We start from the raw sequence: 25,597 nt of genomic DNA, 5'->3' as shown, positions 1-25,597 counted from the left end.
AATGCCAGGGTCACTTTTTGCCTGTGACCTGACGGGTTTGGAGCATCTAAGAAGAGCTGACAGCTGGGTGCTCCATTAGGCTAAGGAGGCCTAGGGTGTAATTTAACTCCACGCTGATCACCATGGTGTGGGCACAGGTGCAGCCACCAGTGATTTTCAATGGAAGAGAACTCGGTGCTGGAGAAAGGTGCTGCGTTGTCAGTCTGGGAGCCTCACTCATTTGAAGGGGACCAGCTGCAAATTACAGGGTTTCTCATAGTGAGTAAAATTGGCAGAATCTCACCCTCTGGCTTGGTCTACACTACAGAGTTAGGTCAACGCAAGCTGCCTTACATCGGCCTCTCCATGTCAGTGTCCGCACCAGAGCTTTGATCCCACCGATTTAAGTGCCCTACTACACTGACATAACAACCCCACCTCCACCACAGGCCTAGGGCTTATGTTGGTGTAGTCAGGGCAACACATTGTCTGTGTAGACACGGCGGGTTACTTACATTGGCGGTTGGCTATCGTTCCTGGAGCCGTGAAATTGACAAGAACGCCGGGATGTGTGGGGAGCTCCAGCTAGAGCCCAGCTACACCCTAGGCTCTTGGCCGCTGCTCCCAGCTGACCTGCTTCCCAGGCTCCCCAGTCCCAGCTGGGCTGCACCTACCTGGCTCCCCACTCTGTGCTCAGCTCTCTGGTGAGGTTTAGTAAGGAGAGATGATTTTAAGGGCCTAGTTGGCGTGTTACTGAAGAATAGAGAGAGAGAACTTAAAGAAAAGTAAAGATTTTTGTTTTTAAAGGGATAGTTTGAAATAATAGAGGCAATAAAGAAAAGAGATTTTGGGCGTGGTTTAGGAAGGAGAGGTGTTTTGAAAGGCCTAGTTTGGCATGTTATTAACGAATAAAAAAAATTGAGATAAATTTAAAAGGTGTATTAAATATTAGGTTAGGTTAAGAAAAGAGCATTTAAAAAGAGTTAAATGAAAGAGAAAAATATAAAGGAAACTGCCATGTGCTCTAAGCTATGAACCCAGCTGACGGAAGAATCCACTTGCATGACTCATCTTCCGGGGGGAAGGGCAGAACAACCAATGGATCTTATCCTCTTTCACATCCCACAACAGTCCATCCGGTATCGATGGACCTTTCCTGTCAGGAAGGATTTAACACCTTCTGTTGGAGACGGGCACGTCACACCAGTTAATGTCCCTCTCCTGTCTGGTGGTTTACAAGGTCACAGAGGGTCACAATACAACCGCTCCATGAATGACAGCCAACAGTGATGTAAGTAACCCACAGTGTCTAACTCTGTAGTGTAGACCAAGCCAGAGGGTGAGATTCTTCCTTTTACTCACTATGAGAAGTACCTTAATTTGCAGCTGGTCCCTTTGCAATGAATGAGGCTGCTTGTGGGGGAAGGTATAACCCAGTGTGCATAAGCATGGCAGAACCCAGCCCTACTGCATCGGGAGGTTTTTGTAAGCTGGCTTCCATGCTCAGCCAAAGTGAGAAATATTTTCAGAGCAGGAAAGGGGGGTTTCCTGTTAAAACCAAGTTCCGCCCCAGCTTAGTGTTAACGTCAAGAGAACGTGCATTTGGGCTCTCTTTGTACTCTGTGTGGCAGGAGATTTTGTCATTTGGGTTTAACCAAAAGATTCTAATTTTAATTGAAAGTCTTTCTCGCCATGCTAAGCAGTCCCCTGAAGCGCTCCTGAGCTCTGGGTGGTCTCGTCTGGATGGGAAGAAAGGTTTGCCCTTAACTCAAGCTAAAACCTCATGGAGACAAGGTAGGTCATATTTGTCACGTTAGTTGTTAGGCACCTCCACAGGCTTTAACTTGACCTGCTAACAACTCATATGAAAACTACACACTGCCTTGTCTTCACTAGGAGTTTACCTCAAGTTTGTTAACTCAAGTTCTAGGTCCAGTGTTATTTAACATCTTCAATAATGACCTGGCATTACCCGGGGTTTTTTCAACCGAAAGCTCTTGGTAAGCATGGGCGGCTCTACGTGTTTGGCCGCCCCAAGCAGTCATGCGCGGGAGGCGCCCCGGAGCCGAAGGAGCAGCGGACCTCCCGCGGGCATGACTGCAGAAGGACCGCTGGTCCCGCGTGGCTCGGCTGGACCTCCCGCTGCGCGGCGGTTCGCTCCGCGGCTCCGGCTTGAGCTGCCGCAGTCATGCCTGCGGGAGGTCCAGCCGAGCCGCGGGACGAGCACCCCCTCCGCAGTCATGCCTGTGGCAGGTCCGGTCATCCCGCGGCTCCGGTGGACCTCCCGCAGGCATGACTGCGGCAGGTCCACCGGCTCCGCCTGCCGCCCCCTAGATTTGGCCGCCCTAGGCACCAGCTTGTTTTGCTGGTGCCTAGAGCCGCCCCTGTTGGTAAGGTTTACTCTGTGCGAGGTGGTGTCAGGAAATAAATCAGGGGAGATGTGACTGTCCGACTGCTAGATGGCTGGCACAACAGGACATCACAAAGAGTCCCAGTACCTCAAACTTTTTACCCTTATTTATAACACAATGACATGTCCCTTAAAGAAAACTTGTTCAGCAAGCAATTTCAATGGTCCAGCAAGAAGCTTCCTTCTAATTATGGATTAACCAGGTGTGGGTTTTTCCCAGAGTTTGAAGCCTTGAGACCCTGTCAGACACGTTCCTGAGGGCACATCCTGCTCCTCTAAAATGCCTGCATCAGCAACTTCAACACAATTCTTGTCAGGAAGGACATGGGGTCAAGCTGCCCTTTCTGTGGCACCCAGAACCCCCTCCCCTCCTGCCTTGGTCAAGCTAAGCCTGCTGCATGGCCACTTTACGGCCTGCTGACTTAGCTGCTTTTAGCAATAAGCCATAGTGGTTTCAGGCACTTTACTGGTTTGACAAAATCTCCCCGTACAGTTCCCCTCTTTAAAGGTCACCTTTCACCCAAGGGGGCCTTTACATGGTCGCCGCCACACCTTTTCTGGATGCACCTGCATTGAGATCCAACAAAAGCTCAAGACTCTTAACCGAGACTGAGCAAATTATCTTCTTGTTGGCATCCCATACTTAGCACACCAGCATAGCAACTGACAAGTGATTGTTTTAACCTCCTTTCCCGGGAGTACGAGTGCCGGTGGCAGTAGCCACTGACTCATCTGTCGGGGGACTTGCAACTGCCGGATTTTGCACCAGGTCCAGCATGTGATTTGGTTGGCAACAAAAACCACTACTAACTGGGACCCCAAGATTACTATGATGGGGTGTAGGGCCAAATTCAGGATGTGCCAGTGGGGGACCATCCCAATAACACTTCCCACCAGTGGTGTGACAGGTCTTGGCCAATTCTGGCAAATACCTGTTTAATTTCATCCGCATTCTGATGCACGGTGACCATGACTCTGCACCCTTCCTGTTTTGCAGTATCTAGCTGGTTCTGTAAATCAGGGTGTACAAGCAATGTTTGTAAGGCGGTTAAATCCATTCCAAGAGGTACAGGTGTTACAATAGAATACAAAGTATAAGACACTTTTAACTGACTATATTGAAATTCGGGTACATGAAAGTCAAACTCACATGCCCTGATTGCTACAATATGACAGAAACATTTATTCTCATACAGATTATGATTTACTTTATGAACATAACTTGGTTTGTTTGCCAATACCTCTATGCTAGTAACATCCAGCACTCCAGCTTCTAATCCAGTTCCACCCAAAGCAGTTCAGTACATTTCTTGGGGGCCTTTTCTGTAGGCTGCCCACCCCCCATGGCTGCCAGGGAACTCCAATAACCTTCAGTAGTTCACATTGAGATAGTATTAGGGCAGCTCTGCATTCACTGGGCCGTTACTGTACTGCCCCTTATAGTAATCAGGGAAGGTGTGGCAATGGCTTTTCTTTTCTTACATCCAGTGTCATACAACACCCAGGTGCGTTCAGCTGGACTTGCATGCTGGAAGTTGACTAAGAAGTAACAATTGGCAAGTCTTAGGCCTGGTCTACACTACGCGTTTAAACCGAATTTAGCAGCGTTAAACCGAATTAACCCTGCACCTGTCCAAACTGGACAAACTGGACATGTCCAGTTACTGTATTCAATGTTCTCTTGAAATCTTTGCATAGGCTTTTTAATGTAATTATATCCTTGGGGTTTTGGTGAATTAAAAGGTAGGGGTGTCATGCATATAAGCAGACCCCTTTCGTACCTGTCTTCAAATTTCAGCACTGCATACACACAGGAAAAGGAGATTTTTTTCTACTTGGGGTTCACCTGTCCCTCTCATATGTAGTTTGTTTGCTGGCCAGGCATATCCATTATCTACAGCTCCTTTGTGGTGCCATGTATGGACAATTCTCTCTTTCCTCTATCAGTTAGGTGATTCGCATTAACACAGACGCTTTCTGGCTTGCTTTTGCATCCAAAGCCATCAGCAGCTCAGAGACCCTGTCTTAAAAGGGACAAAATCAACTTCCACCCGAGTTTTGATTTCTTTTTACTTTCAACTCCTGTTTCCAAAACACCCAGCCAGCTGAAAAAGAAAACACAACCTATTGTGGCTCCCTTTAGAGCTCTAATAGGATTTTAATTAAGTACCATGTTTTGTTTGCATTTCTTTTACCCCTTCTACAATATACACTGCACATGTCCTGGGAAAAAATGCACCTTCCTTTCATAGTTTTACTTTTATAACATTATATTAGCCATATCAACTTTTACATAAGGTGTAACTGTTTCTTTTGTGCTCACAGAGTTTTCATGTACCTTCATCGAACTACAATCTGATTAATCAGAGCCACCTTAAGGCTCAGTGTTTCTAATGTTGCCTCTTTTTTTGTGTGCACCTCACCCCTGCTGTTGCTGCAGAGAGGCACTGTATTTTTCCTTATTTCTTTTACTACAGCTCTTATCTGCTATTTTGTTACCAAAAAAAAAAAAAAGGATCCAGAATTTCTTCCTCTTCTCCTGGGTTTGACGACCCTGCTGCAGCCATGACTTGAGATATTGAATGTTATAAAGCATTGAGATACCTTAAGGGTTAAGTACTTAATACCAAAGCCAAATAACACCAGTTACTTCTGTCTGGCAGAAAGTGTCTGGCAGTTTTACAACTTTGAATGAAAGATTCAGATGGCTTTTTAGTGGCGTTATTTATAAACAAAACAAAAACCAATTGAAACACTCCACATATTTACACAATATGTTCACACACACACACACACACACACACACACACACACACACATCCATCCATCCCTTCCACTGCTTTACTGTTCACACAGCTGCCCATAGATCACATTGGTGTACGTTGTGAGGCAGGTCAGTTCCAATAGAAACCCCTTTTGTTCTTTCAGCGAATTTCACTAAATTGTTCGGTCAGATGATTCAGAGCAGATTGTCTTATTGCCTGGCTTATTTACAGACCTTCCTTTGGAAAAGGGCCCATTTTCCCTTCAGAACGGCTGCAAAGACACCAAGAATTCGCTTCCTGTAACACTTTTCTTTCGTTAACATTTTCACAAGGTTCAACTGCTTCATTCCCTCCAGCCTCTGCAGAGTTAACTTCTCACTCTCTTCCCTTAACTCACTCGTTTGTCTCCCAGAATGACGCCTCCATCAACTCACATTTCACCAGTCCCAGTATTGCCCCAGGGACCTGAATTCCCCAGGCCGGGACTTGCTCCTTCCCTTACTCCTGCCACTCTGCCCTCAGGGCTCCCAGCCTGTTTTCCAATCTCCTGGTCTGTTGCCTGCCTGCTTGTCTGGGCCTGATCCTGCTTTCCTCGCTGAACCGCCCCTTCCCCTGGGCACAGGCTTTGTCCAACTAACCACCCTCAACCGCCCCCACCCTCCTGGTCCCTTCCTCTCTCTTGCTCTGGGGTGGCCATTCTGCCAGACAGGCAGTGACCCTTTCTGACACAAGGCCCAGGTACTTTGCTATTGTTTACCCTGTTAGGCTGTACCAGTTCAGTCCAAAAGACCTTAGGCTGCCTGCGTTCTCGCCAACAAACTTCTTACCTGCACAAAATTCTCTGTTACTCACACATTCAAGGACACCCACTTTTCCCCAGTTCCTAGGACTCCAGGAGAAAAGCACCTAACTTTACCCCTCCATGGGCTCCGGGCAAATACCCTGTCCCTGTGGACTCAGGGCAAACACCCTTTCCTTGTGGACTCAGGGCTTAATCTTTTGTGGGTTTACAGGGTCTTTTACCAGGGAAAGAGTCTTGCACAGTAACATCCTACATAACCTCTATTTCTTAACAACCACCAAAAGCAAACTGCATGCGACACATACAGGGCTCACCGCTCCCAATAAGACAGATGAACTTTTCTTGATGGCGAGTCAGAATCAGGTCCATCTGGGGGACTCCAGTTTCTGCACGGTGTCATTGGCAGAGTGTTAAGGTCTGGAAGCTCTGATCTTTGGGGTTGTGTCCTGGAGTTGGTTCCCTGTCTCTGGACATAATTTCTCCACGTGAGCAGACAATCAGCCTGAGTTCTGAGTCCCAGTAACGGAATGTATCCAGAAATTAACTCGCGAACTGCGACACAGGAACTTATAGGGAGCGACCCCACCCTGTCGTCTTTTACCTCCTACTGCAATGGACAAACTACAAACTGTTTGTACCACCCATCTCCTTCCTCTCTACCAATCCTCACTGGGGCCTCCAAATTCTGTTACCCGGGGTTCTTTCAACCCAAAGCTCTTGGTAACGTTTACCCAGTGTGAGGTGGTGTCAGAAATAAATCACGGGACACACGGCCGTCCGGGGCATCTGACCGATAGATGGCTGCACAAACAGGACAACACAAGAGTGCTTCCACTTCAAGCTAAACTTTACTTAGTCTCAAGCACTCACACACGTCCGCAACAGGTTAGTAAAACACCCCCACCCCTCGATAATTACCTAAGCTGAGTGTGGCTCTCAAGTGGCACAGCGGCAGCCCGTCTGCCGGTGGGGAACACAAGATGCTTCCAGAGGGAGAGACAGTCCTGAAGAGTCCCCCTACCTCAAAGTTTTCCCACTTATTTAAAAAACAATGACATGTCCCTTAAAGAAAACTTGTTCAGCAAGCAATTCCAATGGCCCAGCAAGAGGCTTCCTTCTGATTATTGATTAAACAAGTGTGGGTTTTTCCCAGAGTTTGCAGCCTTGAGACTCTGTCAGACACATTCTTGAGGGCACATCCTGCTCCTCTAAAATGCCTGCATCAGCAACTTCAACACAATTCTTGTCAGGAAGGACATGGGGTCAAGCTGCCCTTTCTGTGGGACCAAAAACCCCGTCCCCTCCTTCCTTGGTCAAGCTAAGCCTGCTGCATGACCACTTTACAGCCTGCTTTTAGCACTAAGCCATAGTGGTTTCAGGCACTTCACTGGTTTGCCAAAATCTCCCCGTACACTGAGTGTAGGTATGGAGAGCTCACTGATCGAGTTTGCAGGTGACACAAGGCTAGGAGGGAAGGGTTACAACACTTTGGAGGATAAAACTAAAATTCAGAGGGATTTTGCTAAATTGGAGAACTGGGCTATAGACAACAACAAGAAATTTAACAAAGACAAACGTAAGGTGCTGCACATAGGGAAGAACAACCAAATACACAAATACAGAATGGGGGGAAAGTGGTTTGGCAGCAGCACTGCTGAAAAGGACCGGGGAGTTGTGCTGGATCCCAACCTCAACATGAGTCAGCAATGCGATGCTGTTTCAGAAAAAAGAAATGCAATTTTAGGTTGCATTAACAGAGGCCTCGCATGCAAGTCACAGGAGGTGACAGTACCACTCTACTTGGTGCTGGGTAGGCCTCAGCTGGAGAACTGTGTCCAGTTCTGGTCACCAATGTATAGAAAGGATGTAGAGAAACTGGAGAGTATCCCGAGGTGGACACAGATGGTCAGAGGGATGGAATGCAATGCAAGGTGTCTGAGCAAAGACTGAAGGAACTGGGTATTTTGGTTTGGAAAAGAGGAGACTAGTTGGGGATATGACAGCAGTCTTAAAACACTTGAAAGATTGACATAAGAAAGATGGAGAAAAGTTGTTCTCTTTTGCCACAGATGGCAGGACGACGGGCGATGGGTTCAAACTACAGCACAGCAGATCGAGATTAAATCTTAGGACAAACTTCCTCACTGTAAGAACAGGAGGTTAATGGAACAGATGCCTAGGGAGGTTGTGGAAGCTCTGTCATTGGAGGGTTTCACAGGCTCGCTGACTGTCTGGGATGGTTTAGACACAGCAAACCTGGCAACTTGGCAGGGGTTAGATTAGACAATCCTTGCAGCCTTTTCTAACTCGATGGTTCTATGATTCTCTGAGTTAAGGTCCCTCTTCTGCAGTGACGATCAGGCCTTAAGGGTTGGCTCCTGGCCCTCACTCAGGTAGCTCCAGCCAGGCCTTTCCCTCTGGCTGGTGTGGGGGAAGGTGCTCCCAGGATCCCCTCTGGATCCTCCACAGGTCTCTTTCTGCCCTTTACCCGTCTATCAGGGCACCAGGCACCAGCTCTCCCTGAGCGAGGGAGCTCTACCAGCCCCTTGAAAGACTTTGGGCCTCTCCCACCAGCCCCCTATGTCTTTCTGAGCCCCATGTCTCCCCTCTGTGATACAGCAGGCTCCATTTTACAAGCAGCCCTGCCCCTACCCCAGTCTACCATCACATGATGTCTGATCCAGCCAGCATCCCAAACCATCACTGGGGTGGGGGCTAACTGCACACTGATGGGGCTGAGCCCAAATCCCCTAAAAGGGCCAGCCCGCCCCTGACACCACCGACCTGGCAGGGGAGGGGGAAGCTGCTGCCAGGAGTCAGGCCGGGCTGGACCAGTGGCGATGCTGCAGCAGGGCACAGAGATGCAATGGGCTGGGGGAGGCGGAGGCAGAATTATGTGTAACCGTGACACCCCCCTTCCCTCCCCCTCAGCACGACTCCCTGCTGAAGCGCAGGCCTGAGCTCTGTCTTTTCAGGACTTCAAAAAAGAAACGTATTGCACAGAACTGAAGCTCAGAGCTACGGTACGAGCCCATCCCTGTAGGGGTTAACGACAGCTGCCAGTCAGCTCAGAGAGTCCCAATTTCTTAGTGAGCGAACGTTTAACACACACACAGCCCCTCACAGACAGTATGCGGGACACTTTTCAGTCCCCTCAGCAGCGCGGTCCGGCAGTAAATCTGTGGGGTTCCTTACAGAGACTCCCGGTGCTGTTGCTGTTACATCTATTTCAGTGCAAGGTAACAACACAACACTCACGTGTGGAGTTTGGGCCACATCTTCCGAGTATTCCCCTCTGTCCTCACACTGATCATGTCCCAGTCTCTGTGTGGGGGGCTCCAAATGTATGTGTCCCCCCTCTGGACTCTCCGGGTCAGAGCTGACTCTGGACCCCTCGGTCACTGCAGAGGGTCTGGTCTCTGCTGGCTGGGATCCTCCTCAGGCAGGAGTCAGGCTGCTTCGGTCCCAGGATTTCCCCTCCCCACAAAGGGGTGCAGGGCTCAAGGTGCAGGTTACACAACTACACTAAACTCCAAACTGTCGTCTCCTAGCCCAGTGTCCAGACACACCCCCAGCAGGCAGCAGCCCTGGACTCGCAGCCAGAGCAGAGCTGAGCATGTGGGGCCTGGTCTCACCTAGGGAGCTGGAGGGCGAACTCAGCCTGGCTGGGGAAGTTTCCCAGCAAAACTCGACAAACTGGGAGTGATCAGTGGAGAGGAAAAAGCCAGCAAGGCTGCTTGTCCTTCCTGGAAACCTCCTGTACAGCCCCAGAGATGGCGACCGAGGCCGTGTCTACGCTACAAAGTCATGTCGGCGTTCAGCCACCAACGTTTGTGTATCGCTGGGCATGTGCCCTCTTGGCTGCTTGTGCCAGTGCTGCTCGTACTCACCAGGATGCTTGTGTAACACGCTAACCTTTGATTCCACACGTGCCCCCTCTCATCCCATGTTACCGCCGGAGCAGTGAGCAGGGTCTGTCTCTTTGGACAGCAGAACTCCCACCCGTGGATGGTCACACGTAGGAAAAAGATGCAGATTTGGACAGTCGTGGATGCCCCAGGATAGGGCCGGCCTTCGGGGCGGGCGAGGCGGGTAATTGACCAGGGTGCCACGGTCAGGGGGGAGGGGACGTGGTCCGGAGGCAAGGAGCAGGACACAGGCCTGGCCCCCCACACTGCCCCCAGCCTGCCCCTCACCGTGCTTCAGCGGGATGATGCTGGAGGCCCCACAACACAAGCAGGCCCAGGACACAGAGCAGGATGCCATGGCTGGGGCGGAGCTGGGGGTATCCCAGGAGGGGAGAGGGCCCAGGCTTCCCCAGGCCCAGCCCCTCCGCTGCACGACCTCCGACAGCCAATCGCACACACCGCGCACGGGGATGATGCCTTTACGCTCTCGCCAGAGCCCCACCCGCAAGAGGGGGCCATGAAAGGCTGGGCCCAGGGGGCTGGAGCACTGTGAATAGTGGGGTGCTGAGAGCCACTGAACCGAACTGTAACCCTGCATGTGATGGAAACCGCTTCCAGCCAGGGGGTGCAGCAGCCCCCCTAGATCCAGCACCTATGGCCAGGCACTGCTGACAGAGCACTGTCATCCGCTTCCCTCACGCCTCCTTCCCCCATCCACCTGTCTCTCCCCTCCATGCCCTCCCCCTCCACCTCCCTCCCCCGTGCAACCATCTCTTATCTCCAGACCTCCCACTACCCCTCCTTCCCTCATCCAACCACCAGGCATCACTTCCCATTTCTATTTCTGGGCCAGGGCTGCTGTCAGAGGGAGGCTCTAACCCAGCAGGCTGCAGAAAGGACCCACAGGCCAGTGATCAGAGGCTCGGCTCAGCGCGAAGGCAGGACAATGGCCAGGGACAATATCTATGAGAACATGCCGATGATGGAAGCTGCTCCCCAGCCCAAAGGTAAACACAAGAGGCTGCACTGGACCCTGGACTCCCGCTGGCCTCTCCTTGGCTTTGTGGTCTCTGCAGAGCGTCCTGGGCAGCGATCGCTTGCTCCACTGACCACGAACCCAGAGCTCAGCCTTGTGCTGGCCAGGCAGCACCACGGGCAGTGGGCGAGGGTGCTCGGTCAGTGCTTCCCAGTGCGTTCTCTCCCCTGCCAGTCCCCAGCGGGAGAAGGGCACAGGGGGAGAGATGGGAGTCCCTGCACGGCATCCCAGCCTCCTGCCGGGCAGCGCAGTGCCATGGGCTGGCCATAAAAGCCAGCCAGGCTCCCCCTCCCCAGCTCACTGCCACCGTCAGCCTCTCCCAGGAGGAGATCACCAGGGTCGAATCCTCACAGCCTCCATCTCTGGGGACCAGCTCCCTCTCATCCCCCCATTTCACAGTGACACCTCCTTTCCTTACCCTCTGCCCCTTCCCTGCCCGAGCACACGCGTCTAACCGTGAGCAGGGGCAGGGAGATGTAGCTGTGTTAGCAGAGAAGGGTTTTCCCCAGGGCTCGGGGACGGGGAGGGAAGGGAGCCTGTTCCTCCAAGGACAAGGAGCAAATGGAGCTGGAAGTGCTGAGATAAGGACCAGGCTGTTTTCCTAAAGCTCCCAGCACAAGGGGCCCCTCTCAGGGCTTTGGCTGGGTGACTGGGCAACAAAATGGCAAATGAAATTCAATGTTGATTAATGCTAAGTAACGCACATTGGAAAACATAATCCCAACTGTACTTATAACACGATGGGGTCTGAATTAGCTGTTTCCACTCAAGAGAGGGATCTTGGAGTCACTATGGACAGTTCTCTGAAAACAGCCTCTCAATGTGCAGCGGCTTCAAAAAAGCGAACAGAATGTTTGGGATCATTAAGAAAGGGACAGAAAATATCCTATTGCCTCTATATAAATCCATGGTACACCCACGTCTTGAATACTGCGTGCAGATGTGGTTGCCCTATCTCAAAAAAGATATATTGGAATTCGAAAAGGTTCAGAAAAGGGATTAGGGGTATGGAATGGCTGCCATATGAGGTGAGATTAATAAGACTGGGACTTTTCAGCTTGGAAAAGAGACGACTAAGGGGGAATATGACTGAGATCTATAACGTCATGACTGGTGTGGAGAAAGTAGATAAGGGAGTGTTATTTACTCCTTCTCATAACACAAGAACTAGGGGTCACCAAGTGAAGGTTTAAAACAAACAAACAAAACGAAGTATTTCTTCACAATATGCAACCTGTGGAACTCCTTCTCAGATGATATTGTGAAGGCCAGGACCACAACAGAGTTCCTAGATAAGTTCATGGAGGATAGGTCCATCATTGGCTGTTAGCCAGGATGGACAGGGATGGTGTCCCTAACCTCTTTGCCAGAAGCTGGGAATGGGCGACTGGGGATGGATCATTTGATGATTCCCTGTTCTGTTCATTCCCTCTGGGGCACCTGGCACTGGCCACTGTCTGCAGACAGGATACTGGGGTAGATGGACCTTTGGTCTGACCCAGTCTGGCCGTTTTCACATTCTTATGTTTGGTTGTACAGGTGTCAGCTGAACAAGGGCCTGTTTATCCCCTTTGGTTTCAGTGCAATCCAGGTGCCGTGTGGCAGCTGTTCTGGATTTGAACACATAAGAGATGCAGTGGAAGGGTCAGGAGACAGGCAGGGAGATGGGGCCGATGGAAGTGGAGGGTGCAGCTGCAGACAGCGGCAGCTACGCACTGAGCTCAGCTAGGCTCTATGCAACGACAAAGGAGAAGCTGGATATGAGTCAACAGTGTGCCTTTGTTGCCAAGGCTAAAGGCATTTTGGGCTGTACAAGTTGGGGCATTGCCAGCAGACCGAGGGACGTGATCATTCCCCTCTATTCGGCATTGGTGAGGCCTCATCTGGAGCACTGTGTCCAGTTTTGGACCCCACACTACAAGAAGGATGTGGAAAAATTGGAAAGAGTCCAGTGGGCAAGAAAAATGATGAGGGGGCTGGAGCACATGACTTATGAGGAGAGGCTGAGGGAACTGGGATTGTTTAGTTTGCAGAAGAGAAGAGGGAGGGGGGATTTGATAGCTGCTTTCAACCACCTGAAAGGCGGTTCCAAAGAGGATGGTGTTACGGAACAGTTATTGGATCTGGGGGTGGAGTTTCCTTGGTCAATGGCATCTGAGCTGTAACTTTCCATGGATACGTTTCTTCTTCTCCTTCAAGGAAACCCTCCTGAGACATCGGTCCTTTGGCGGCACAGGGCACGGGGAATCATCGTCACTGCTGTCCTTCTCCTCCTGGGTCTGGCCCTGGCCACGTCCCTCCTTGCTGTGATACTTCTAGGTAAGTTCAACTGCAGCTCCATGCCCAACGTTTGCCAACTTCCATACAGGCCAGCTAGGTCAACTGCAGGGGAGGGGGACACCTCCACATTTCAGCAGAATACCAACTGCGTTTCCAGTCTGTCCCTCCAAATAAATCTCCTGCTCCAGGGAGTTTGAATGGAGCTGTAAGATCTTGCCCTGCTGGTTTGATACTAGCACAAACTTTCTAAGCTCAGATTGTTGGATTTAATTCCCTGCTCTGTCCCTGCCCTGTCCCTGCCCTGGAGCCAGCAAACAGCTGAAAACAGGGAGCTGGAGTGGAGAGCTCTTGGAGGAGAGGGGAGACAAGCCCCTGTTCCTTAGGGGCAGTGAGTGGCAAAGACGACTGGTGCCTCCCCGTACTGGGGGGCCACAATCTAAAGGGGAGGACACGTGACCGCCCCACGTGTCTCCTCTGCCCAGCGACCCCTGTGCCCAGCCCAGGGCCACCATGCACTCCCCGCCTTGCCAGAGTTACCTGCGGGGGGCTCTGTCCTTCTCCCACTGCGCCTCCCCCCAGCACATTTGGCCAGTCTCCCTGGCAGCCGGGCCCGGGCGAGGAGCAGGAGGGAGCCGCGTCTCATGAGGCTGAAGCCGGCCGCTCCAGGTCACTGCTCTGTGACATACACCAGGAGAGAGCCCCGAACGGGGCCTTGGCTGTGCCAGTGTCCCTCCTCGGGAGGGAAGCTGTCCAAGATTAAAATAAAAGACGTCATAGAGAACAGCCTCGCACTCGGATCATGTTCCTTCTCTGCGTGTGGCTGGTCTCCAGCCGCAGTTCGGTTCAGTCGCTGACCTGCAGACGTGTGATTTCTAGATCTCCAGGCACAGAGCAAGCTGCAAGCAGTTGAGGAAGCGGTGCAGAAGCTCCAAGTCTCTCTGCAGCCTGACAACGCCTCGGACGCGTCAGCAAAGGGTTCGGACAGTAAGTCGCAGGACGAGGGTCTTAGGCATCAGGGTGGGTCAGCTCCCCTCCCTTCGCCTGGAAGCTGAGCACTCTCCTGCCTACAGGGATGGTGGGTGCCTGGCATCCTCCTGCTCCCCTCCATAGACTTCCCTGCCAGGTGGTCCCGTTCCCTGTCTAATGAGCTGCTGCTCTGCACCTTCCTCTGCCAGCGGAGGCTCTGTTCCCAGGGACGGGTGGCTGCTCCTGGCTCCCTCCTAGCTCCCTTCCTGGCAGTGGCAGGCTGGCTGCATCCGCCCCATGCTCCTGCGCAGGATGCCTAGTGGTCACCATCTTCCGTCCTTTCTCCGTTGCTCCCTTCGCTCCATAGTTTTCGCCTTGGCCCCTGTATTGTCAGGGTTGCATTGGCGGGAAAGACGGATGCAGCTCATGAGACACACAGGGCCGAATTCAGACCCTGCTGTAAGCAGGACGTCAGTGGAGCTGCACTCGTGGGTCTCCATTTGCCCCCCAGTCCCGGAGCCCTCCCTGTGCAGCTCCAATAATTTGGGTACCTGCCACAGTCCCATTGCTGGAGGCAGAGCGCCCCCTTGTGGCCACGTCTCACAACTGTCTGTCTGTCTGGCTCAGGGCTGCACGTACAAACCCGTCCATGGATCAGGTTATTCAGAGTCCAGTCAGAAAATGGGCCTGAACTAAACCCCGGCACAGAACTCGCCTGAACGCTGGGCTGTTCAAAATCCCGGCCTGGAGCCCGGGGCCAGGGCTCGGGGCCATGGATGTTCTTGCAGCCTCAGCTCTGCCCCATGCTGCAGGGGACCCGCTCACAGCTCACAAGGGGGGAGCGATTGTGAAGAGGTGGCTGGGGAGATTCGGGGGACAGGGCTAGAATTCAGGAGAGCTGGGGTCAATTCCCAGCTCTGCTGCAAACTTCCTGTGTGATCTTGGGCACCTCTCCCTGCACCTCAGTTCCCCTGCAGGAAAATCATCCTTTATTTCTCCCACCTCGTGTGTATTTTGACTGTGAGCTGTTGAGAGCAGGGACTGTCCCCTCCTGTCCGTACAGCACCTGGCACACAAGGGCCGGCAGGTGCTACTCTACTGCACGTGCTGATAATCAAGTGTTCTGCGTCTCCACTGACATCGCTGTGACTTTCTTCTAGCTCTGCAGCTATTGGATGAAGCGCAGGCAGGAGTCCGGAAGCTGAAAGCCCAGCTGGGTAAAGTCAGTGCAGCGTATGGAGAAATCCAGATCCAGCTGGACAACGTCAGTGCAGCGCAAGCAGCCATGCAAGGTCGCTGCAGTAAGTACTAGCTGCAGTGCTGGCTGGTGCTGTTTCTTCTGGTGCCGAGGATGAACGGAGGATTTCAGGCTCTCAGACTGACAACGCAGCGACTTTCTCCAGCACCGAGTTCTCTTCCATTGAAAATCACCGGTGGCTGCACCTGGGCCCACACCGTGGTGATCGGTGTGGCGTTAAATTACACCCTAGGCCTCGTTAGCCTAATGGGAGCACCCACTCAGAAGTTCCCTGGGCTGGGGGCAGCTGAAGGGGAAGAGAAATGCAGCACTAGAAACCCTGAGCTCCCTGTGTGTGTCCCTGTGACGTTAGCCTGGGCTTCTCACCTCAGTCTCTGCTCCTAGGTGACGTGCTGACAAAGGTCTCCAGGGGCTGGACGTTTTTCAATGGGAACCTCTATTACTTTTCACATGAAAAAAAGTCGTGGGACGAGGCCGAGCAGTTCTGTGTGTCTCAGGACTCGCACCTGACCTCTGTCTCCTCCCATGCGGAACAGGTGAGCGCAGGAAGCTCCTAGGGGCTTGGATAATGGGTCAGTACCTTGTTTCACACCAGAAAGAGGTGGAAGGTGGCAGCTGAGGTTGCAAATCTCTGATGTGTCTTGTGGCAAATTATCCCGCAAGGGATGCGAAGCCTTGGAACCTGACTCAAGGGTTTCACTCATCAGTTGAAAAGCAGAGATGTGGCAGAGGAACAGAGCCAGGATCTGGACTTCCCAGAGTCTGGGGTGCTGGGGGAGGGGGATTTGGGGTCAGGCTCATTTCTGATTTTCCCTACTTCCCATGTAGCATTTCCTGCAAACCCAATGGCCTTTCCCAGTGAGGACCCCTTTGATCCCTCTCCCCAGGCCTGAGCTCCTGCTGGACAATGTAGACGCCTGTATCTGGAAGGCTTGTGTGCAAGGGGCCATGCACCTCTCAGAGAATCCTCTCTCCCCACGTGCCCACTGCAGCCCTCATCCCAGGCCTCTGCGGCACTTTCGGAGGAGGAAAATCCCACCCTCCGGCAGGGCCAGACTTTGCACCCAGTTCTCTGCTCCGAGCTTTGCCTCCTGCAAGGGCAGGGGGCTGGTGTGAACTCTGAGGTGCCCGTCAGTACCTGCCGCAGCCCAGCTCTGAGGGGGCCGTGGGGGGAGTGTTCTGAGACAGGTCCCTGCTGTTAGCCCCAGGCAGATACAGATACAGATACAGACACAGACACAGAGCTGCTCCAGGGCTCCCTCATGGCCTCCCAGCTAGTCACTGTCAGCATTGGAGGCAGGACACCGCGTCTCCCGCTGCCCAGTGCCCTGCTCACACCACCAGACGCCCTTTCCTCTCCCCCAAAATCTGTTCAGCCCAGGCAGCTGCGGCTGCATCCTGCAGCCTCTCTTGGGTGACCTGCACATGCTGCAAACTGTGTTGTGCAGGAGTTTCTCTCCAACGAGACCAAGGGACAAGATCACTGGATTGGACTCACCGACCGGGAGACAGAAGGCAGCTGGCGCTGGGTGGACGGCACAGAATACAGAGCAGATGCAAGCAGGGGGTGAGAGACGTGATTATTTGTTACATGTTTGGTCACAAGCTCTTTCGGGCAGCGTCTGTGCGACCCCTGGTGTCTATGCAGCACCCGGCACAGTGGGCCCGATCCTGAGGGAGGCCCCCGGGTGCTGCCACGACAGCAGTGAATCCTCTCAGGAATTTCTGCTAATGCCCCTTTGCTTAGAGCAGGAGCCTCAACACGGAGTGTGTGTTCAGTGCCCACTGAGACCCAGGGCCAGAGCCTCCCCTGGGGTAACTCGGCATTGACTTGAATGAACCACAGGGATTTACACCAGCTGAGGATCTGGCCCCAAGTCGACTCAGTGCAGCCAGGGGAGTCTGGAGTGAGCGGCAGTTTCCCGCTCTCCTTGGGATTGCGCTGCGCTCTCCCCTCGGTCAGGCTGGGCACGGGGAGGCTGTGGGGCCGGGGGCATGGCCGGAGCCAGCTGCAGTCGGTGCAGTGACCTCAGGGGGCTGTGGGCGAGGCCCATAAGCAGGGCCAGGGAGAAGTTAATGACTGACCCCCGCTGCCCTCTCTTCCCGTTCCTGCGTTCCCATCCCGGGGGTGCCTGGGACGTGCTGTGCCACCTGCTCTGGTTCTGGGCACTGAGATCCGAGTTGCTGCTGCTCAGCGTTTGGAGCCACACACTGACTTTGGCTCTTTGCTGACCTGTCAGGCGCAGGGCAGGTGCTACCCCCGGCCGTCAGAAGCCCTTCGTTACCATGGCCACAAGAGCTGTGGAGAACTCTGAGGGGTGGCCGGGGGGTGCATCGCTTCACCGCGTCACTGCTGGGTGTCTTGGTCCCCTGCCAGCAACAGAGTCCACAGAGCAGAACTGAGCTCGGGAACTGGCTGTGGTTCTCCACAGAGACATTAACACTCTGATCTGTAGGTTCTGGGCGGAGAATGAGCCAAACAATCACGATCCGGAGAAGGATGGTGGAGAAGACTGTGTTCACACCGAGCCAAGAAAGCGGAATTTGTGGAATGATTACAAGTGCACTGAGCCTTTCAGGTGGATTTGTAAGCAGGCCCATGGACCGGCTGGGCTGTGACATTCAGGTCCCAGCACCTGAGAAAGCGCCTTAATTTCCAAGCTATGGAGCATGTTTCCCAGCCACCTGCCGATGAGGAGCTTTGGGCACTGGAGGGGGCCGCATGGGATGTGCATCGCAGGGACGCTTTGTCTTGCTGTGATATTTCTGGTTGTAGCAGCGACAGCTGCCCTTATGCCGCTCAGTGTGGCTGGCTCTGTAATTTGTATGTTTCCAGGTCTGTCACTGAATAAATTCCTTGGATTGTGGAGTTATTGTTTCACAATCACCCAATAAATAATGATTTTCTTGACTTCTGGTAATCAGACCTGTTCATGATGACAACAGCACCTCCGTTATCAGCCTCTTTGATTATAATGTCAGGGTTATTTCTGAGGCTGTCGATGGCATTGCATTCTGCACGACTTAGGTTATGAGGCAAGTGATGTTTTTCCACATTTTCTGCTTGTGCATGTCGGCAGAAGCATTCTGTGTATAGGTCCAGACTGTCATTGTGACCCTCAGGAGTCTACCAGAAGGAGGCTGCCAGACAACTCTCCAATACCAAATTCTACAGGCCACTTTCCTCAGATCCCACTGAGGAATATACTAAGAAACTGCATCATCTACTCAGGACACTCCCTACACTAGCACCGGAACAAATCAACACACCCTTAGAGCCCTGACCAGGGTTATTCTATCTGCTACCCAGGATCCACAAACCCGGAAATCCTGGACACTCCATCATCTCTGGCACTGGCACTCTTTATATACGGTCTCCCACAGTATTCTTTCCAGCAAGTTAAAGAAGTATGGGCTGGATGAATGGACTATAAGGTGGATAGAAAGCTGGCTAGATGGTCGGGCTTAACGAGTAGTGATCAATGGCTCCATGTCTAGCTGGCAGCCGGTTTCAAGTGGAGTGCCCCAGCGATCAGTCCCGGGGCCGGTTTTGCTCAATATCTTCATTAATGAGCTGGAGGATGGCATGGACTGCACTCTCAGCAAGTTTGCAGATGACACTAAACTTGGAGGAGTGATAAACGCTGGAGGGTAGGGATAGGATACAGAGGGACCTAGACAAATTAGAGGACTGGGCCAAAAGGAACCTGATGAGGTTCAACAAGGACAAGTGCAGAGTCCTGCACTTAGGAAGGAAGAATCCCAGGCACTGCTACAGACTAGGGACCGAATGGCTAGGAAGCAGTTCTGCAGAAAAGGACCTAGGGGTTACAGTGGACGAGAAGCTGGATATGAGTCAACAGTGTGCCCTTGTTGCCAAGAAGGCTAACGGCATTTTGGGCTGTAAAAGTAGGAGCATTGCCAGCAGATCGAGGGATGTGATCATTCCCCTCTATTCGACCTCGGTGAGGCCTCATCTGGAGCACTGTGTCCAGTTTTGGGCCCCACACTACAAGGAGGATGTGAAAAAAAAGGAAAGAGTCCCGCGGAGGGCAACAAAAATGATTAGGGGGCTGGAGCACATGACTTATGAGAGGCTGAGGGAACTGGGATTGTTTAGTCTGCAAAAGAGAAGGATGAGGGGGGATTTGATAGCTGCTTTCAACTACCTGAAAGGGGGTTCCAAAGGGGATGGCTCTAGACTATCCTCAGTGGTACCCGATAACAGAGCAAGGAGTAATGGTCTCAAGTTTCAGTGAGGGAGGTTTAGGTTGGATATTAAGAAAAACATTTTCACTCAGAGAGTGCTGAAGCACTGGAATGGGTTCCTAGGAGGTGGTGGAATCTCCTTCCTTAGAGGTTTTTAAGGACAGGCTTGACAAAGCCCTGGCTGCAATGATTTAGTTGGGAATTGGTCCTGCTTTGAGCAGGGGGGTTGGACTAGATACCTCCTGAGGTCCCTTCCAACCCTGATATTCTATGATTCTAAGTACTGTCCAGATATGTGGACTCTCTACTCAGACCCTATGCCACTAGCACTCCCAGCTATCTCCGTGACACCACTGATTTCCTGAGAAAACTACAATTCATTGGTGATCTCCCAGAAAACACCACCCTAGCCACCATGGATGTGGAGGCTCTCTACACAAACATCCCACACACAGATGGAATACAAGCTGTCAGGAACAGTGTCCCTGATGATGACACAGCACAACTGGTTGCTGAGCTCTGTGACTTTATCCTCACACACAACTATTTCAAATTTGGTGACAATATGTACCTCCAGACCAGTGGCACCACTATGGGCACCCGCATGGCCCCACAATATGCCAACATTTTTATGGCTGACCTGGAACAACGCTTCCTCAGCTCCCATCCACTCACGTCCCTTCTCTGCCTATGCTACATTGACGACATCTTCATTATCTGGACCCATGGGAAGGAGACTCTGGAAAAATTCCACCAAGATTTCAACAGCTTCCACCCCTCCATCAACCTCAGCCTGGACCAATCTACATGGGAGGTCCACTTTCTAGACACCACAGTACAAATAAGTGATGGTCACATTAACACCACCCTATACCGAAAACCTACCGACCGCTATGCCTACCGACCTTCACCCTCCAGCTTCCACCCCGGGCACACCACACGATCCATTGTAAAATAAACAAGGTTTTCAAAATGTTTAAGAAGCGTCATTTATAATTAAATTAAAATGCTGATCTTATGCCGCCAGCCTGCTCAGCTCGCTGCCAGCCTGGGGTTCTGTTCATCTAGGCCGGCAGCGGGCTGAGCAGGGCCTGCGTCTGGGACCCCAGACCTTGGGGGGTTCAGGGCAGAAGGCTGGGGTAGGGGTGGGGGTTCAGGGATCAAGGCAGAGGGCTGGGTGTGGGGGGGTCAGGGCAGAGGGCTGGGGTTCTCGGCTCGTGGGGGTGCTCCCAGCCCCCTGTCCTGAGCAGCTCACGGCCGGGGGCTGGAAGGGATGTGCCCTGTTCCACCCCCTTCCCCCAGGCTGCGTCCCTACGGAGCTGTGTACACCCTGCCGCTCTTCCCCCTCCCCCTGGCCAAGGTCATCAGCTGAGCGGTGCAGGGACGGGGGGGGGGGCAGGAAAGCACCGCGCTGGGGGAAGAAGCGGGGGAGGGGGAAGCTTGGCTGCCGCAGAACCAAACTTCTGCCTCCTGCCCCTGCAGGGGAGAGCGGTGGGTGGGGGGGCTGAGTGGGGCGGGGGGCCGGGATAGCCGCAGGCATCTGCGTGCCACTCAAAATCTGCTTGTGTGCCGTGTTCGTCACGTGTGCCGTGGGTTGCCGACCCCTGGTCTACAGCCAAGCACTGAGGTACAACCGTATCTGCTCCAACCCCTCAGACAGAGACCAGCACCTACAAGATCTTCACCAAGCGTTCTCAAAACTACGATACCCGCACGAGGAAATAAGGAAACAAATCAACAGAGCCAGACGTGTACCCAGAAGCCTCCTGCTGCAAGACAAGCCCAAGAAAGAAACCAACAGAACTCCAGTGGCCACCACATACAGTCCCCAGCTAAAACCCCTCCAACGCATCATCAGGGATCTACAACCCATCCTGGAGAATGATCCCTCACTTTCACAGGCCTTGGGTGGCAGGCCAGTCCTCGCCCACAGACAACCTGCCAACCTGAAGCATATTCTCACCAGTAACTGCACACCGCACCATAGTAACTCTAACTCAGGAACCAATCCATGCAACAAACCTCAATGCCAACTCTGCCCACATATCTACACCAGCGACACCATCACAGGATCTAACCAGATCAGCCACAACATCACCAGTTCATTCACCTGCACGTCCACCAATATAATATATGCCATCATATGCCAGCAATGCCCCTCTGCTATGTACATCAGCCAAGCTGGACAATCCCTACATAAAAGGATAAATGGACACAAGTCAGATATTAGGAATGGCAATATACAAAAACCTGTAGGAGACACTTCAACCTCCCTGGACACACACTAGCAGATTTAAAGGTAGCCATCCTCCAGCAAAAAAACTTCAGGACCAGACTTCAAAGAGAAACTGCTGAGCTTCAGTTCATCTGCAAATTTGACACCATCAGCTCAGGATTAAACAAAGACTGTGAATGGCCAGCCAACTACAAAAGCAGTTTCTGCTCCCTTGGTGTTCTCACCCTCCCTGATTGAACTAACAACTTCATTATCTCCAGACTGATTCTTGCCTCCATATTTATACCTGCCTCTGGAAATTTCCATTACATGTGTCTGACAAAGTGAGTATTCACCCACAAAAGCTCATGCTCCAATACATCTGTTAGTCTATAAGGTGCCACAGAACTCTTTATTGCTTTTTACAGATCCAGACTAACATGGCTACACCCCTGATACTATATAATTGAAGTTTTTCCAGAGGTCTCTATCCATATCCAGATAGGATCCTGGGGGTCTGTAGCAGACACCAAGCACTATGTCAGGGGAGCCTCTGGTAGCTTTCTTCCCCAAAGTGATTTTGACCCAAACAGACTCTCATTTATCCATTGCAGCACTTCTAATTTCTTTACAGTCAGTCTATCTCCTCATCAATATACAACACTACTGCACCTTCATTTCTGTCTGTCCTGAGCAGCACATACTCTCCATTGTCTGTACTCCAGTCCTGGCTACTATTCCACCATGTTTCTGTTATTCCTGTAACATCTGGTTTCACTTCCCGCACCAGTAGATGTAGTTTCTCCATTTTGTCCCCCAGGCTTCTTGAATTGGTACATAGACAACTTAGTTGTTTCCGCTCAGCTTCGCCAGGGCTCCTCACACGATTAGGCACAGTCATGCTACTGCCAGTATCACCTACTACTTGGTTGTTAGCATCATTGGTTTGGGAACTGTCTTTCCTCTTGATGTCCATTCTCCTTCCCTCTGCTGTTCCTTTCTCCTTTGCTGTGTCTGCTCTTACTTGATTTTCTCCTGCTCAATATTAGAATCAGAAGTGGAGATTACATGAGCATCTCTCAACTGTCTCCCCTGAATTCCAACCTTAAAGCTCTTTTAGCTAGTTGTGCCACCCTCCATCCCAGAATCTATTTCCCGCCCTACTCAGGGGGAGTCCGTCCCATGAGAACAGTCCTTTGTCCGTGAATGCCTCCCAGTGATCGAACAGCCCAGAGACCTCCTTAGAGCTCTAATGCTGAGCCGGGCATTGATCATCATCATATTGTCTCACCTCCCTTCTCCTCCTCTAGGGACAGGTAGAATCCCATTGAAGATCACCTGAGCCTCCATTTCCTTAAGTGTCTTCCCCAGCCTGGCATCATCTCCCTTGATCCAAACCAGCAAGAATCTAGCACTATCATTTGTTCCCACGTGAAGGACAATCAGTGGATTCCTTCCTGCTCCCATTAGGATCCTCTTCAGCCTCAGGCCACATCCCATAACTTAGCTCCCGGCAGACAGCTCACCCTTCTGTTCCCTGGATCAGCTCTGCTGCCAGGCCTGTCCATTCTTCCTAGTAAGGAGTCACCAGTCACGTAGATCTGACTCTTCCTGGTGTTGGTGCCATTCTCCAGCCTTCCTCCTGTTCCTTCTGAATGCAAGTCCCCTTGTCTTTTGTTCTCCTTTGTGATCTACTGCAAGTCATCCTCTGTCCTCCTGGGGCTCCGAACTCTGGGTATGTACAGTGACTCTTCCCCTGTTCTTGTAGGACTAGCTGCTCTTCTCTTCTCCCTGGTCCTCCCACCTTCTGCTACTCCCTGCTGCAGCCTTCTTCACTTTCCAACTCAGCAAACCTGTTCCTGAGCGATACTTCTCCTTCACTAGCTGGTCTTTTCCTCTGCCTGGTTCTCATCATCACGTTTCCACTGGCCACTTTACTCACCCAGCAGTCTCCCCTCCGCGTTCTCCAGTCCAGCTTGGATCTGCGAGTCCTGAGTTTTCCCTTCAGCTTCCTCTCACCTTCCCTCCATCATCTGCTCGAATCCCCTTCAAAACTCAACCATAGTTTCCACCTGCATCTCCAAACCTCGGCTCTTCTCTTCCATCAGCTCTCTCAGGCAGCACTTCATACGAACAAGCTCTTTTCAGGTACCTGCTCCAGAAACATGTACATCCCGCAGCATCCACATCTGGTCATCTGGTCACTGTCTGTTCCATTGCTTGGGTCACTACCACTGCTGCCTCTGTATCTGTCACACCCTTCCTGCCTAAGCGCCTGCCAAGGAGAAAGAAAACCGCACACCACATAAAACAGAACGTCACAGCCCCTCCCCCAAACTCTCCTTACAATCCCGCACGCTAACTCCCCTGTTCCCAGTTGTTTGCTGGCTTCTTTCCCACGGCTTAGCTGCCTTTGTAGGCCCCCTAACCAGGGAAGCCCCTCGCCCGATCTGATGTGATCACAGGCTCTGCATCTCTCAGCGCACGGCCCGTACCAGCCTCTGCAAACTGAACACCGCAAACCAGCAAACTCTCCAGAACCCACTCGCCAGAGGCGACGCATAGGGGGTGTGTGCAGGGTGAAGCGCCCCCCAGATTTCTGCTTGGCATGCCGGGGGGTGGGGGAGAAAGAGGGGCTGTGTCCTTCTCCCGCTGACGCTGACCCCTGGCACACTCAGCCCCGTCCCCGACAGCTGGGCCCGGGCAGGGAGTGGAGGGGGCAGGACCAGCCACTTCTCATGTCGGCTGCTCAGGGTCTCTGCTCTGTGCAGCGCAGCGGCTGCCTTAGAGAGCCTGGTGGGGAGGTGGCGGGAGCTACCCCATGAAGCAGGGGCAGCTCTAGGATTTGCGCTGCCCCAAGCAGGGCGGCACGCCACGGAGGGCGCTCTGGCGGTCGCCGGTCCCGCGGCTCCGGTGGACCTCCCGCAGACACGCCTGCAGATGCTCCCCGGGAGCCGCGGGACCAGCGGACCCTCTGCAGGCACGTCTGCGGGAGGTCCACCGGAGCCGCCTGCTGCCCTCCCGCGGGACGCCGCCCCAAGCGCGCGCTTGGCGCTCTGGGGTCTGGAGCTGGCCCTGCCATCAAGGCCAGGCTACCAGGCACAGGGGTCGAGCAAGCTGGAGTCCCCTGACCCCCCGGGATGTTTCTGGCTCATTCAGCCCCTGTCCCCAGCAGCAGGGCTCTGGTGGGGGCATCCCGGCCCTGCACCCCCAGCCAGGCTCTCAGGCAGCTGCTGCCCTGCACAGAGCAGTGACCTGGAGCAGCCGGCTTCAGCCGCATGAGGCGGCTCCCTCCTGCTCCTCGCCCGGTCCCGGCTGCCAGGGAGAGCGGCCGAATGTGCTGGGGGGAGGCGCAGCAGGAGAAGGACAGAGCCCCCCGCAGGTAACTCTGCTGGGGCAGGGAGTGCATGGTGGCCCTGGGCTGGGTGCGGGGGTCGCTGGGCAGAGGAGACACGTGGGGCGGTCACATGTCCTCCCCTTTAGATCGTGGCCCCCCAGCACGGGGTGGTGCCAGTCGTCTTTGCCACTGCCCCTAAGGAACAGGGGCTTGTCTCCCCTCTCCTCCAAGAGCTCTCCACTCCAGCTCCCTGCTTTCAGCTGTTCACTGGCTCCAGGGCAGGGACTCTTTGGCAGAGCAGGGAAGTAAACCCAGCAGTCTGAGCCCCAGACAAGTGCCCAAACCACTGGGCCGTCCGGTCTCTCCGTAGGGCATTTCAATGGTGCCATGAGGACGCCTGGGGCTGAGGCTCGCGCTGGTGATATGTGGTCA

The 25,597-nt window shown here is 52.9% G+C and overlaps 1 protein-coding gene across 1 annotated transcript; it reads left to right on the top strand.

Annotated features, from left to right (window-relative positions):
- The first annotated feature begins 10,810 nt into the window (after positions 1-10,810).
- Positions 10,811-18,276, top strand: LOC120393604 (C-type lectin domain family 4 member F-like). Its single transcript, XM_039518231.1, has 7 exons — positions 10,811-10,871; positions 13,100-13,219; positions 14,057-14,164; positions 15,307-15,447; positions 15,789-15,940; positions 16,853-16,971; positions 17,861-18,276. The coding sequence occupies exons 1-7, from the start codon at positions 10,811-10,813 to the stop codon at positions 18,021-18,023; spliced, it is 864 nt and encodes a 287-aa protein (XP_039374165.1). The 3' UTR covers positions 18,024-18,276.
- Positions 18,277-25,597: the final 7,321 nt, after the last annotated feature.

This window comes from Mauremys reevesii, unplaced genomic scaffold (genome assembly GCF_016161935.1).
Source record: "Mauremys reevesii isolate NIE-2019 unplaced genomic scaffold, ASM1616193v1 Contig25, whole genome shotgun sequence".
NCBI lineage: Eukaryota > Metazoa > Chordata > Testudines > Geoemydidae > Mauremys > Mauremys reevesii.
Note: the sequence above shows the minus strand (reverse complement) of the source record. Positions and strands in the feature narration are given on the sequence as shown.